This window comes from Erythrolamprus reginae, chromosome 2, assembly GCF_031021105.1.
Source record: "Erythrolamprus reginae isolate rEryReg1 chromosome 2, rEryReg1.hap1, whole genome shotgun sequence".
NCBI lineage: Eukaryota > Metazoa > Chordata > Lepidosauria > Squamata > Dipsadidae > Erythrolamprus > Erythrolamprus reginae.
Genome location: NC_091951.1, coordinates 323,361,629 through 323,374,630, shown reverse-complemented (window position 1 = coordinate 323,374,630; position 13,002 = coordinate 323,361,629). Strand labels below are relative to the sequence as shown.

At 38.4% G+C, this 13,002-nt stretch overlaps 1 protein-coding gene across 5 annotated transcripts in view; it reads left to right on the top strand.

Annotated features, from left to right (window-relative positions):
• GPBP1 (GC-rich promoter binding protein 1) overlaps nucleotides 1-13,002 on the top strand; it is a 46,002-nt gene that overhangs the window by 19,664 nt on the left and 13,336 nt on the right. For 3 of the 5 annotated variants that reach the window (XM_070743309.1, XM_070743311.1, XM_070743310.1), the window contains exons 4-5: nucleotides 9,433-9,549; nucleotides 11,977-12,100. In XM_070743309.1, coding sequence (XP_070599410.1) covers nucleotides 9,487-9,549; nucleotides 11,977-12,100 — 187 coding nt within the window. In that variant the 5' untranslated portion in view covers nucleotides 9,433-9,486. The remainder of the gene's footprint in view (nucleotides 1-9,432; nucleotides 9,550-11,976; nucleotides 12,101-13,002) is intronic. The other 2 variants (XM_070743312.1, XM_070743308.1) reach the window with 1 other exon arrangement.

Below are 13,002 nucleotides of genomic sequence, written 5' to 3'. Positions count from 1 at the left end.
AAGGTGTGTTGGATATGTTTTCTGCCTTGAGTCATATATGAAAATAATAAATATAGAATGCAATAAATGAATGAATGAATAAATAACTACCATAATTAATGCATCAAACTGATAGCTTTTTTAATACCAAAGGCTGGCAAGTTGTATGAGAGGAGCAGCCACTCCTGCTGAGTGCTTTGCAGGAGTGGCTGTGAAACTAGTCTGTCCAATTATTATGCAAATATGCCATCTGTATCTGGGGGAGAGATGCCTTGGCTAGGAAGATGCTGGCTTACTTGGGCAGGAAAGTGTGGGTAGTAACATCCTAGTGATAAATCAGAGAGGAAAATCATTGGGATGCACTGTCTCAGGAAGACAGTGTTGGTGTCTTAAATTGATTTGTGTTCCAGCCTTCTGGATTCGAATACCCAATATCTGGTCATGAGACCACCAGCGGGCCAGCTTGTGTCTTGCTATTTAATGCCTGGTTGGTTTGTATTAAAGTTCATCTCATGTAGGAGTTAATGGAAGAGAGAGCTGCCCTGGTGTATATAACTAAAGCATGGCTGGATATGGAAAAGAGGTCCCCCTTTGGACATAGCCCAGCCACGTTTTAGGTGTGGCAGTGTATTGGTGTTGTGCCCACACATGAGGTGGATAAGTGATGTTATCCCTCTTCATAATCTGGAAATTCTGTAAACACTTGGAAATTTTTAGTGACGGTTACTACAGGAAAGCGGGATCTTATTTGTCTATCTCAGGTAACCAGGGTTTGCTGCAACAGATGCAAGTGTGGAAAAATAAATTACTTTCTTGAGTGCTGTTGTAAAGTTGAATGCTTACTAAATGAATGATTGTAAGTTGGGGACTACCAGTACTGATCTTGGTCAACTCTGGTGATGGAGTGAGAGAATAGGTGCCTAGAGTGCACCTGGTGGAAAATAATGAGCAAATCTGACTGAATGCAGGTAAATACAGCCGCCCCGAGTCCTCGGAGAGGAGCGGCATATAAATCCAATAAATAAAATAAATAAATAAATAAAATAAAAGCATTTATTAGGGAATACGTTGTGTTAATAGTAGCAAAATGTAATTTTTCTGATCACTGCATCAGCAGATAGCCAGTGGTATGCTTAGGTTGACCTAGATTCTCTTGTGCAGAGGTCCCCAACTTCCAGTCCAAGGCCCATTTGGCTGTGGAAGTGGTGGGCAAGTACAAATGTGATGCTGCATTTTTAAAAATGGTGCTTGTGCACAAAACCATCCCTTCTGCCCCTGATGCTGCTGCCACTACCTCTGCAAGTCTGCCAATCTGGAAAGGTTGTGAACACCGCTCTTGGGGAAGGAGAATCCAAAAAACGTTTGCAGGTCTATTGTGAGTGGCATTCTAACATCTAGCACAGTGATGGTTAACCTTTTTGGAACAGAGTGCCGAAACTGGAGCACACATGCGCTAGAGCACCAGAACCCAGAAGAGAGCAGCTGATCAGTTGGTGATGGCGTGTGTGCCCACAGAAAGGCCTCTGCATGCCACCTCTGGCACACGTGCCATAGATTTGCCATCACGGATCTAGCAAATAGGGTTGCTTGGATGTGCTCTAAATGGGTCTGGTTTTACAGATCCTACAGGATTGATTAAAGTACTGTCTGTAGAAATTTTGAGTCTGTGTCTGAAGTCTGTCTGAAGAAGTAGTCAGAGTCCTCATATTTGTGTACTAATCACATGTTTTTTACATCCGTGCCCCTCTTAACTCATTAAGATCATAATGAAAAGTAGAAGTGAGTGTAGTTGGACTGAGATAATGTTTAATTATGGTAATCTCTATATGAAGGAGCAAGGTCCTCCCTTAGCACTTGGCCACCACATGTGCCTGCTGACATGAGTTGACATTGCGCTGGCCATGCCTATCCTGCCCTTCCCAAAGTCAAACACTACCCTGATGCAACCTTCAATGAAATCAAATTTGACACCCCTGTAGATTTTTTTATTTTAATTATTTATACTTTACTATTTACAATTAATTGTGGGATCCTTGGTGTTCTGTGCTCTGAGTCAGACAATGCCATTTCATCCAATGATGCCAGTTGATGGGACCCAGGAAGCAAGCATATGTGTTGTGACACTTATCCTTGTGGAAGAACCCTTCCCCCATTTGGCTTTTATAAGAAACTTGACCTGTTTCCTCAGTCAAGGATGAAAAGAAACACAATAATATATTGGTTAACAGTTTACAATTTGCTATTACGCTTTGCTTGGTTTTTAATGATTTTATTCATACTGAAATTAGTTCCTTTTATTAGAGTTGACCTACATGCTAAGCTTTTCAATTAGCATCAAGATAGGTCAAAAACTGAACACATATTTGCAGTTTTAACACAACTAGAACAGGGTCCAGATAATAGAATATAGTACTGGTAGTTAGAATGTATCCATATTCAATTTTAGCTTCTATACTTTTAGAAAAATAATTGTTTATTTTGCTCTTCATAACCACGTAAATCTTTTTTTTTTATAATCAGAGGGCCAGGGTTGGCCTTTGATTAATGCACTGACAACTATATTGCAATAAGTTAATACAGTCATTATAAATATAAAATTAGATTTAATTAAATTTTAAATTAAATGCTGTTAATAGTCACATGTAATAAAGTGTTTTTTACATCTGACTCATAAAATACATCTTGGTAGCATCTTTTGAAAGCACTCAAGTTTGTGAGAATTTTTGTACCAATATGTATGTCAACAAGATTGATAATAAAGATGGGGAGAAACTAGAGTTGGCTTTATGGCACGTGGTTGAAAGAGTTCAGTGTGTTTAACCTGGTTAAGATAAGTTTAATGGGATGCACAAGGTAATGATTTTAAAAAGTCTTGGTATGGACAATAACAAAGCAAAAGCAAAATAATTAGGTATAAAGTTTTCTATATTCCCATATTTAACCTCAGAAATTTTTTGCTAGAGGAAACTATATTAGAAAATATTGGAACAAACTTCATTATTTTAAAAAATGGAAGATAACAATGAAAATAATATGTGTTGCCAAATGAGCCTTGGTGGTGCAGTGGTTAGAGTTCAGTACTGCAGGCTAATTCTGCTGATCACTGGCTGCCAGCAGTTTGGCAGATCAAATCTCACCAGGCTCAAGCTTGACCCATCCTTCCAAGATTGGTAAAAGGAGGACCCAGATTTTTGCAGGCAATATGCGAATTCTGTAAACTTCTTAGAGAGGGCTGTAAAAGTACTATGAAGCAGTATGTAAAAGTTCTATTACTATTGTAAAAATTAAATTATTATATGACTTAGTTTTAACACAGGTTGCTGTAATGGTGGGAATGTTGAGTTAAATTCATCCACTGAAGCTATAATATATCTTATAGACTAGAAGATAATACTACCTTTCTCCACTACCTGAGAATTTGTTTTTACAACTTTCTCCAAATCTTTTCAGAAGATGTGTTCTACATATCTCACTAGCTAACAGAATAGTAATAGCAAGAAAGCGATCTCTTGTAAAACATTTTCATGGCACCAACATTATTACTTTTTTGGTTCCAAGTGAAGTTGTTTTTCCCCATGCTTTTAATACATTGCTATTTTTAAGGTTCCAAGTCTTTTTAAAAAATCCTTAATTTATCTGGAAACACTGCTGAGAGATAATTTGTAAAGAAAGTAACAGAAAAATGAACATCCATATACAGATAAGAATGTCGTTTACAGAAGAGAGTTCCATGAATGACTGCCCCTAATCCTAATACATAAACATATAAATTTATGTTTTGTGTTCATGTCTTCACTGCAGTTGTCACCCAAAATTACAATACCTAATTTTTAACATAGATCATAGAAATCGTAAACTAATAGTAGGGTTGCATTAATGCAAAATATGGGAGCATTCTTAATTGTGTGATGGTATGTTACCAATCTTAAAGATGTTCGGCTCTGGAAATGAGATATATTTCTCTATAAAAGTAATTTTCTCCATATGGATGAAGTGTGTTTTCTGTTCAGTTAAATTATATTTTAGCCTATTCTAAGTTATTCAGGATACATGGCGTTTACAAGAAACTTCCTTAGGTGTTCAGAGATGAAATCTGCTTAGTTTAAGTGACAAAACTACTATGTGAATTTAGATAATTCTTACCATTACCTAATGCAAACATTTTTATTGATTTATAATATAAAATATAAAAATACAAAAACAAATAACAGGAAAAATAGGGGAGGGAAAGGGGAAAGGAAAAGTGTAGAAAAGAAAGGAAAAAGAAAGAAAAGGAGTTGACTTCCAAATGGCAAAATTGAATGCTTTGATAAAAAAAAAAGGGGGGGGGGACCACCCACATTTACTTTTTTCCAGTTTCTACTTGGAAACTGGTTCTGGACTTTGTGCTTGTGATGGGAAAAAATGAATCTTTGATTTTGGGTTTTACTGATTGTGGGGTTTACTGATTATTTTTCCTGTTATAGAAATGGCTAGTTTATACTATTATATGAAAGTAAAAAGTTGAGGTTCAATATTATTATCTTATTTTACTGCACCATTATCTAAATCAGTGTTTCCCAACCTTGGCAAGTTGAAGATTTTTGGACTTCAACTCCCAGAATTCCTCAGCCAGTGAACGCTGGCTGGGGAATTCTGAGAGTTGAAGTCCAAATATCTTCAACTTGCCAAGGTTGGGAAACACTGATCTAAATAGTAATATAATTTATATGAAGACCTTGGATTCAGAAGTAATAATTTACAGGTAAATACACACACACACACACACACACACACACACACACACACACACACACACAAATGGATGTAAAACTTTTTTTTGCCATATATGACTTCTTTAATAAATATAACTATTGCTGCTACGATGGAGGTGGGGATTTGGACAGTCATATAAATTTGTTTAATATATCAAAATAAAATAAATAAATGTAGCATTACTTGTAGAAAAAATGCTTCTTAGCTTTTTCAATGTGTGAAATCCAAATCAACCTGGTGTATGAAAGCTGCCTAAGCTCGTGGTTATGAAAATTGAGCATTTATATTCCTGCAGTTTCTGTTAATAGTTCTTGGTAAACAGTTGCTTCATTTTTTTCATTTTTCAGAACTTTTTAAAGGGCTTTGTGAGAAATCTTTTTTGCTTAGTTACCATGGATGGAGTCATTTCCCCCAGGGCTAATCAAACCATTCTGTGCATGGAGAAAAGTACATCTTTTTGTTCACACAAAGAAAAGCCGAGATTATCTGGCATTGAAGAGAATTCTTCTCATTGCTCTAACAATCGTCAAAAGCATGTTATTTCTTTCAGCTCTATGCTGGCTGAACATAAACAGAAAGGCAAAACAAACTGCAACTTCTGAATGAGAAAAAAGTTGGAAGCATATTTGTTTTTTTCTGTGTGCTCGCCCTGTTCCTTCTTTCCCTTTCTGATAAGGGATCTAAGCAAATTTCTTAGCACTTCCTAATTGGTTGACATGCCAACTCCCCAACTAGGTATATGTTTCTCTTTCAGCAGGCTCAGGTCACTGAATCTGAAGTGAGCCTCCTTGCAAGAAAAGAAAAATCACTTAATTCCAAGTCATTGCACCTTTAGATATTTCAAAGGTTGCAAGAGAAGTTAAAAACTGATTTGATACTGGCTGCAAATTTTTTATTTATTTCATGGTTATTTTTGAATACTGCTAAATTATTAACAAAGCTGGTTGTCAAAACATTGGCTTTTATGTTTTGGTGTGGAATTATGAATAGGATTGATGTATTTTGACAGCTTTGGAGGTTATTCCATTAATTTCCCCTAACCTAATGTTAGAAATTCAGCACACTGTTGGAAAGAAACCATTCTGTGTTCTCTAGCTTGGGACTAACATATACAGTGGTACCTCTACCTAAGAATGCCTCTATTTAAGAACCTTTCTAGATAAGAACTGGGTGTTCAAGATTTTTTTGCCTCTTCTTAAGAACCATTTTCTACTTAAGAACCTGAGCCCGGAAAAATTTACCAGGAAATTTGAGAACGGCACGAAGGCCCGGCCAGTTTCCTGCCATTCCTCCTTTAATCCTGGCTATCTTAGGCTTTTCTAGGCTGCCAGAGGAGCCTTTCAGTGGCGCCTAAGGAGGCTTTGGCAGTCCAGAGTGAACAAAGCATTTCCCCTTCTCTGGGTGCTTGGAGAGGGAATGAACCATTTCGCTGTGGTGACTCCCTCGTGCTTTCTCCCATACACCTGGCACGAGGTTGCCTCCCGGACCATATATTTCACTTTTTTATGTCAGCATTATTCTTGTGTATATTTCAATAAGTAGAAGAGGACATTGTAATGTAAATAATACTGGCAGTTTTCTATAGCAGAAAGAAGGGCAGGGATGAAGGAGGGAGAGAAAGAAAGAAAAAAGAGGTGGAAAGAAGTTTGCTGGAAAGTGTGCTGTAGAGTAAATATGGTGAATCTGATTGGATTTATTTTGTATTTAGTTTGTATGCTTATGAAACTATTGTATGCCTATGAAACTATTCAACCTTAATGAAAGTCTGGGCAGAATAAGAAATAAATATTTTTTAGAAAAGTGTTTGAAAGCTTTTTTCCTTGACAAATATTTATCTTCTTAAGTTTGCTAGGCTAGTTTTCTTAAATTAGATCTGTAAAGGTTAGGGTTATTGATTTAAGAAAAATATATTTACTTTAGTTTAATGTTATAATTAAATGACATTAATATTAATAAGCCTGCCTGTTCTTTGAAGTCCAGAGGTACTTAATATACCACTGCATAATTTATGAGATAATTTGAATATATTTTTATGAATCCTTCAACAATAATTTATTGCTTGTTTTGGGTAAGATTTACAATAATTTTTAAAGTATCAGCAGGTAAATATAATCAGAAAAGATTTTTTAAATGCTCCAAACTTGAGTGGGGGAGGATAAATCAGTGATGCAGTCTGCGGAGAGGGGCGGCATACAAATCTAATAAATAATAATAATAATAATAATAATAATAATAATAATAATAATTTGCTATATGGCATTATTTTTATCTCTTTTGTGATCAGAATTTTGAACCCTTAGTTCTACCCAAGTTTAGCCACAAGTCTGTGTTGAGTTCATTTCAAATCTGTGGCCAAATCTGTTTTTCTTGTTAAAAATATGGAAGTGGTTTGGTTATTATTTTTTGTTATAATTTATATCTCACCTTTCCTGCAAGAGTTCAAGATGGATAGTTTTGTATTTTACTTACTTAATTTATAGTGTCAGGATTACCTTGAATCTATTTTATTAATTCTGAATAGCCTTGTTTTATTTATTTATTAAATTTATTTGCTGCCCATCTTGTCACAGACTATGCACATAATATGTGGTTTCTACATGTTGATTCAAAGTATGTCTCATTTGGTGAGACTTAAGGGTGGGGTGCAATATTGTTTTGATAAAACTTGTATCCAGTTTTTAAAATCCTCCGTCAGTATGAATTGAAGATGTAAGTTCCTTTTCTTCTCTCTTTCACTTGCATAGTGAGAGGTTCTGATTAAAGTGTTTATACAGGAAACATCTTCACATTCAAACATCATATACCGTATTTTCGGTGTATAAGATGCACCTAGATTTTAGAGGAGGAAAACAAGGAAAAAAGCATTCTGAACCAAATGGTGTGGTATTATATTGTTTAATAAAATTCCAGTGTAGCAGAATACTTTTTACAACCATGTATACTTTTAAAAACCATGTACACCTTTTACAAACCTCAAACTTGACAGCTTCAAGACTTGTGGACTTCAATTCCCAGAATTCGTCCACTAGTCATGCTAGCTCAGAAATGGAAATGGAAATCCACAAGCCTTAAACTTGACAGGTTTGAAGACCTTTGCACTCCTAACCTCTAACTCAAGTGTCTTCAAACTTGACAGCTTTAAGACTTGTGGACTTCAACTCCCAGAATTCCTCCATCAGTCATGCCAGACTCGGCTCTCCTCCTGGTTCTCTCCCCCCCCCCCCATACTCACCCACCCCACGACTCAAATTCACTCCCCCTTCTGCTCTAGCTGGACTTAGAGCTGGCATTGCTCTGCAACTGCATGACAGCTTCAGGCTCTGAAGACCTAGCAGCTGCAAGTCCAAGCTGAGGAAAATCTGATGAAGGCTAGGGGCCTGGAATCGGCTGGAGTATGAGTTCGTCTGGGAGCTTTCCACCAGGTTCTTTTCTTTTAAAGAGAGAGAGAGAGAAAAAAGGGGGAGGGCGAATAACCAGCTTCTCTAGAGAAAGAAATGTGTATCTCCTATCAATTGCAGTGTAATTCTGTCTTTTTGTCTTTACATTGCAATTGATGGGAGATATACATTTCTTTCTCTAGAAAAGCTTGTTATTCGCCCCCCCCCCTCTTTTTTCTCTCCCTTTAAAAGAAAAGAACCTGGTAGAAAGCTAGCCGCCCCCATCTGAACCCACACCCCAGCCTCAGATCTTCCTTACATTGCAAATAGAGCAATGGAAAAAACCCTGCAAAGACTTAGGGCTTGGAAAACATTCTTCTTTGCAGAGAGTAACAGTGAAAGAGCTAAAAGAAACTTACTCAGAGCAAGTTAGAGTAATGAAACAAACGCTGCAAAGACTTAAGACTTGAAAACATTCTTCACAGAGAGTAACAGTGAAAGAGCTTGGGTACATTAATAGCACTTGGTTAGGGCTGGAAAGAAATATCTGGAGCAAGTAAAGCAATGAAAAGAAAAACCCTACAAAGACAGGTTTTGGAATACATTCTTGGCAGAGATTAACAATGAAAGAGTATGCAAGTGGTAAAAGCTGGGAACACTGTTAGCACCTGGTTAGGGCTAGAATGAAACATTTGGAGTAAATAGAGAATAAAAAAAAATCAAAGGCAGGTTTTGAAATACATTTTTAGCAGGGATTAACAGTGAAAGAGCTTGCAAGTGGTAAAATCTGGGAACATCGTTAGCACCTTGTTAGGGCTAGAAAAAAACTTACCCAGAGCAAGTTAGAGTAATGAAACAAACCTTGCAAAGACTTAGGGCTTGGAAAACATTCTTCACAGAGAGAAACAGTGAAAGAATTTGCAAGGTAAGAGCTGAGAAGATTGTTAGCAACTAGTTAGGACTGGGGGAAAAAAAAGCTACATTCAGTGTATAAGACACACCCTAATTATCAGCCTCTTTTAGGGAGGAAAAAGGTGCGTCACATACAGCGAAAAATACGGTAGATCTTTTTTAATTGGATAAAATGTGAATTTTAATGTCATTATTAAAATTGTTGACATTTAAAATTCTTTGTTCAAAATATGAGATCACTCTGTGTTGTCTATTTAACATTCTTTTCTAAATAAGCTAGGCAAATCGTATTATGTATTTGTGTTATTTAATTGCATTTCTAGGGTTTTTTTAAAAAAAAAATTGTTAAATTAAGTGCCTCAGGATTAACATATGTCATACTTAAAAATTTATGACATTTGTTTGACAGGTATTGTCATGAGGTGTTGAAGCCTTGTTTCACTGATTGTAAGACTGGACCTAAATGGCGCAGCATGACTTTGCTCCAGCCTGGCTTAATTTTCCTACTCCACCACCATCATCAAAGGTTATTTATGCTATTTATTAAATTACTAATGTAGGAAATGTTTCCTTTACCTTTCTTTTGTTTACCTTGCAATGGTAATCGCTACAACTATCCAAAACAGATTTTCAAGGAAGTACTAAGGGACTGGGTAAAGAATGAATTTTTAACCCAGATGTTTTGTGCAACATGGAAATTCTGCCTATTATATATTTTTTTAAAAAAATCCCCATAAGCATTGATGGTGAACCTATGGCATGGGTGCCACAGGTGGCACGAGGAGCCATATCTGCTGGCATGCGAGCCATTACCTTAGCTCAGCTCCAACTTGCAAGTGTTGCTGGCCAACTGATGTTTGGCTTGCACAGAGGCTGGGGGAGGGGTGTTTTGGGTTTCCAGAGAGCCTCCAGGGGCAGGGGGGGGGGGAATGGAGGAAGGCCTTTTACCTCCCCAGGCTCGAGGGAAGCCTTTGGAGCCTGGGGAGGGTGAAGCACGAGCCTACTGGCCCCACCAGAAGTTGGGAAACAGGCCTCCAGAGAGTCTCGGGAGGGGGGGAGCTGTTTTTGCCTTCCCCAAGCACTGAATTATGGTTGTGGGCACTCGTGCATGCGTGATAGCACGGACAGATGCTCTTTTAGCACCCGAGGGACTTGTTCAGCATCACTGCCCTCAGATAAACAGCATAAAAATTGCAATTGAAATGTTTTGGTGTTTTTTCAAATATTTACCCTTACTTTTTCTATTATTTAATATACATTTCAAAATAGAACCTAGACTTCAATTCTTGATTTTTAATAACCCTGTTTCATAACACTTTTTAAATCACTGTTTTGAATTTGGCTTCTTAGCATCACTTTTATGTCAAACCCTATTCTTTTTATAGTTGAAATACATGCTTCATATTTATTGTTAATATTTCTTACAACTGGCAACCAAAGCTTTAGTTCTTTTGCTGCAAAAGTTCATGGGTATGGAGGAATAAATTGAAGGAAATAAATGGAAATACAATTTACATTGTACTTTGTAATTTTTGATTTTATGAATGCAATTTATTTTTTGAGGAAAAATTCTATCTTGATTTTATTAGCAAAATAGAATGCATGTATACAGTGATCCCTCGATTTTCGCGATCTCGATCTTCGCGAAACGGTATATCGTGATTTTTCAAAAAATATTAATTAAAAATATTTTCCCACCCGATGACGTCACTGTCTTCCTTTCTCATCTTTCTTTCTCTCTCTCTTTCTCTATCTTGCTTCTTCCTCTCTCACACTCTCTTCCTCCCTCTCTCATCTTTCTTTCCTTCTCTCTCTTTCTCTATCTCTCCCCCTCTTGCTCTCGAGCGGCGTGTGGGCGGTGGGGAAGACCCAGGGAAGGTTCCTTCGGCCGCCCAGCAGCTGATCTGCTCGGCAGCGCCGCAGCAGCGAGGAGCCGAAGATCCGGGTTTCCCCTTTGCGTGGGCGGCGGGGAAACCCGGATCTTCGGCTCCTTGCTGCTGCGGCGCTGCCGAGCAGATCAGCTGCTGGGCGGCCGAAGGAACCTTCCCTGGGTGTTCCCCGCCGCCCACGCAAAGGGGAAACCCGGATCTTCGGCTCCTCGCTGCTGCGGCGCTGCCGAGCAGATCAGCTGCTGGGCGGCCGAAGGAACCTTCCCTGGGTCTTCCCCGCCGCCCACGCAAAGGGGAAACCCCGATCTTCGGCTCCTCGCTGCTGCGGCGCTGCCGAGCAGATCAGCTGCTGGGCGGTGGAAGGAACCTTCCCTGGGTCTTCCCAGGTGCGGAAGTAAAAACACCATCTGCGCATGCGCGGCCATGGAAAAAAAGGGCGCGCATGCGCAGATGGTGTTTTTACTTCCGCACCACTATATCGCGAAAAATCGATTATCGCGATGGGTCTTGGAACGGAACCCTCGCGATAATCGAGGGATCACTGTACTTCCATTCCCACCTCAAAGTAGTCCTGAGATCTGCAGCTTGGAAAGTAATAAATCGATAAAACTGGCAGCAACTTTCTTTGATTGCAGTATTGAGATTAATAGAACGCTAGCTCCACCATGTGCTGAAATGGTAGACTGTACCTGGAATCAACAGTTTTAGAAAAGTTAACAAGTTTACATCCTTTACTATCTGAACGTCCTACAAAGGATTTGAGGAGAAAAAAATCTAGGAAGAATGATTAATGAGTTAGTTTTCTGTATAGCTTTCAGTGTGCTTGCTCTTAATACTAGAAGATCTCCATGCTCAGTTATTCTGTTATTCTGAATATTTGAATGGATGTAGTATATACAGTATAGCTTACCATTCCCAATGCGTGAATATTTAAATGGTAAGGATGAGATTGTAGTAGTTGGTATTGAAACAAGATTATAGTCCTCAGCAAATTTACATAATAGTGTGTTGATTAAATTGTGCTTCTGATACAAATAGCAAATAATGTTTGTTTTCATCTTTAGTCATCACTGAACTTTGAGAAACATTCCAGCACCTTTTCATGGACAGAAAATCGTTATGAAGTTAATCGTAGACGGCATAACTCTTCTGATGGATTGGATCCTAGTTGTGGCCATTCAAATGGAGGTTAGTAATGTTTTGTCTTTGAATAAGGCATCAAAGTGTTTAATTATTTACATAGTCATGATCTAAATAGATTTACTTTGTAAATCATATTTTCAATTACAGCAGTATACATTTATTTTCAATTATAGCTGGTATATGTTTTAATTTATAGATACAATGAATAAAAAATATTGTTAGTATAGATCTGACTCCTCTGTAGCCCCTTAAAACCACTAGATACATTATGCGTATTATATTACAGTTGTATAAATGTTTATTTATTGCTTGCTTTCTTGCTCCTTTCTGAAAACTTAAATGGGGGAGGGGGGTATACATATATACACATATTGTCCAAAGACTCTTCATACATGTAAAGCAGAATCAGTTATTAAACTGAACTACTTTATAATGTTCAGTTAACCTGTTTCATTTACATTTGTGGGGGGGGGGGGGGGATTTTTTTTATTTTTTCCTCCAAACCTTTTTCAATACATTTCAGCATACCTTCAAATTACAATAAAAATAGTATCAAATTAGTAAAACATATATAATTGCCCCCACAAAATTACTAGTTCCAAATTAATTACTTCTGGTATTCAACAAACCTCCTAACCTTGACCTCTAATTTTGTCATCTAGATCAGCGTTTCCCAACCGGTGTGCCGCGGCACACTAGTGTGCCGCGAGACATCGTCAGGTGTGCCGCGGCGAGAGGCGGCGGAGGAGAGTGGGCGGATCGGGCGGGCAATGGGGCAGGGCGGAGAAGCCAGGGGCGCGTTTGGCCGGAGGCACCTACTGCCGCACCTCCCTGCCCCTGCCTCCCCACGGTGCCTCCGGCCAAACGCGCCCCTGGCTTCTCCGCCCTGCCCCATTGCCCGCCCGATCCGCCCACTCTCTTCCGCCGCCGCCTCCTGCCTTGGGGCG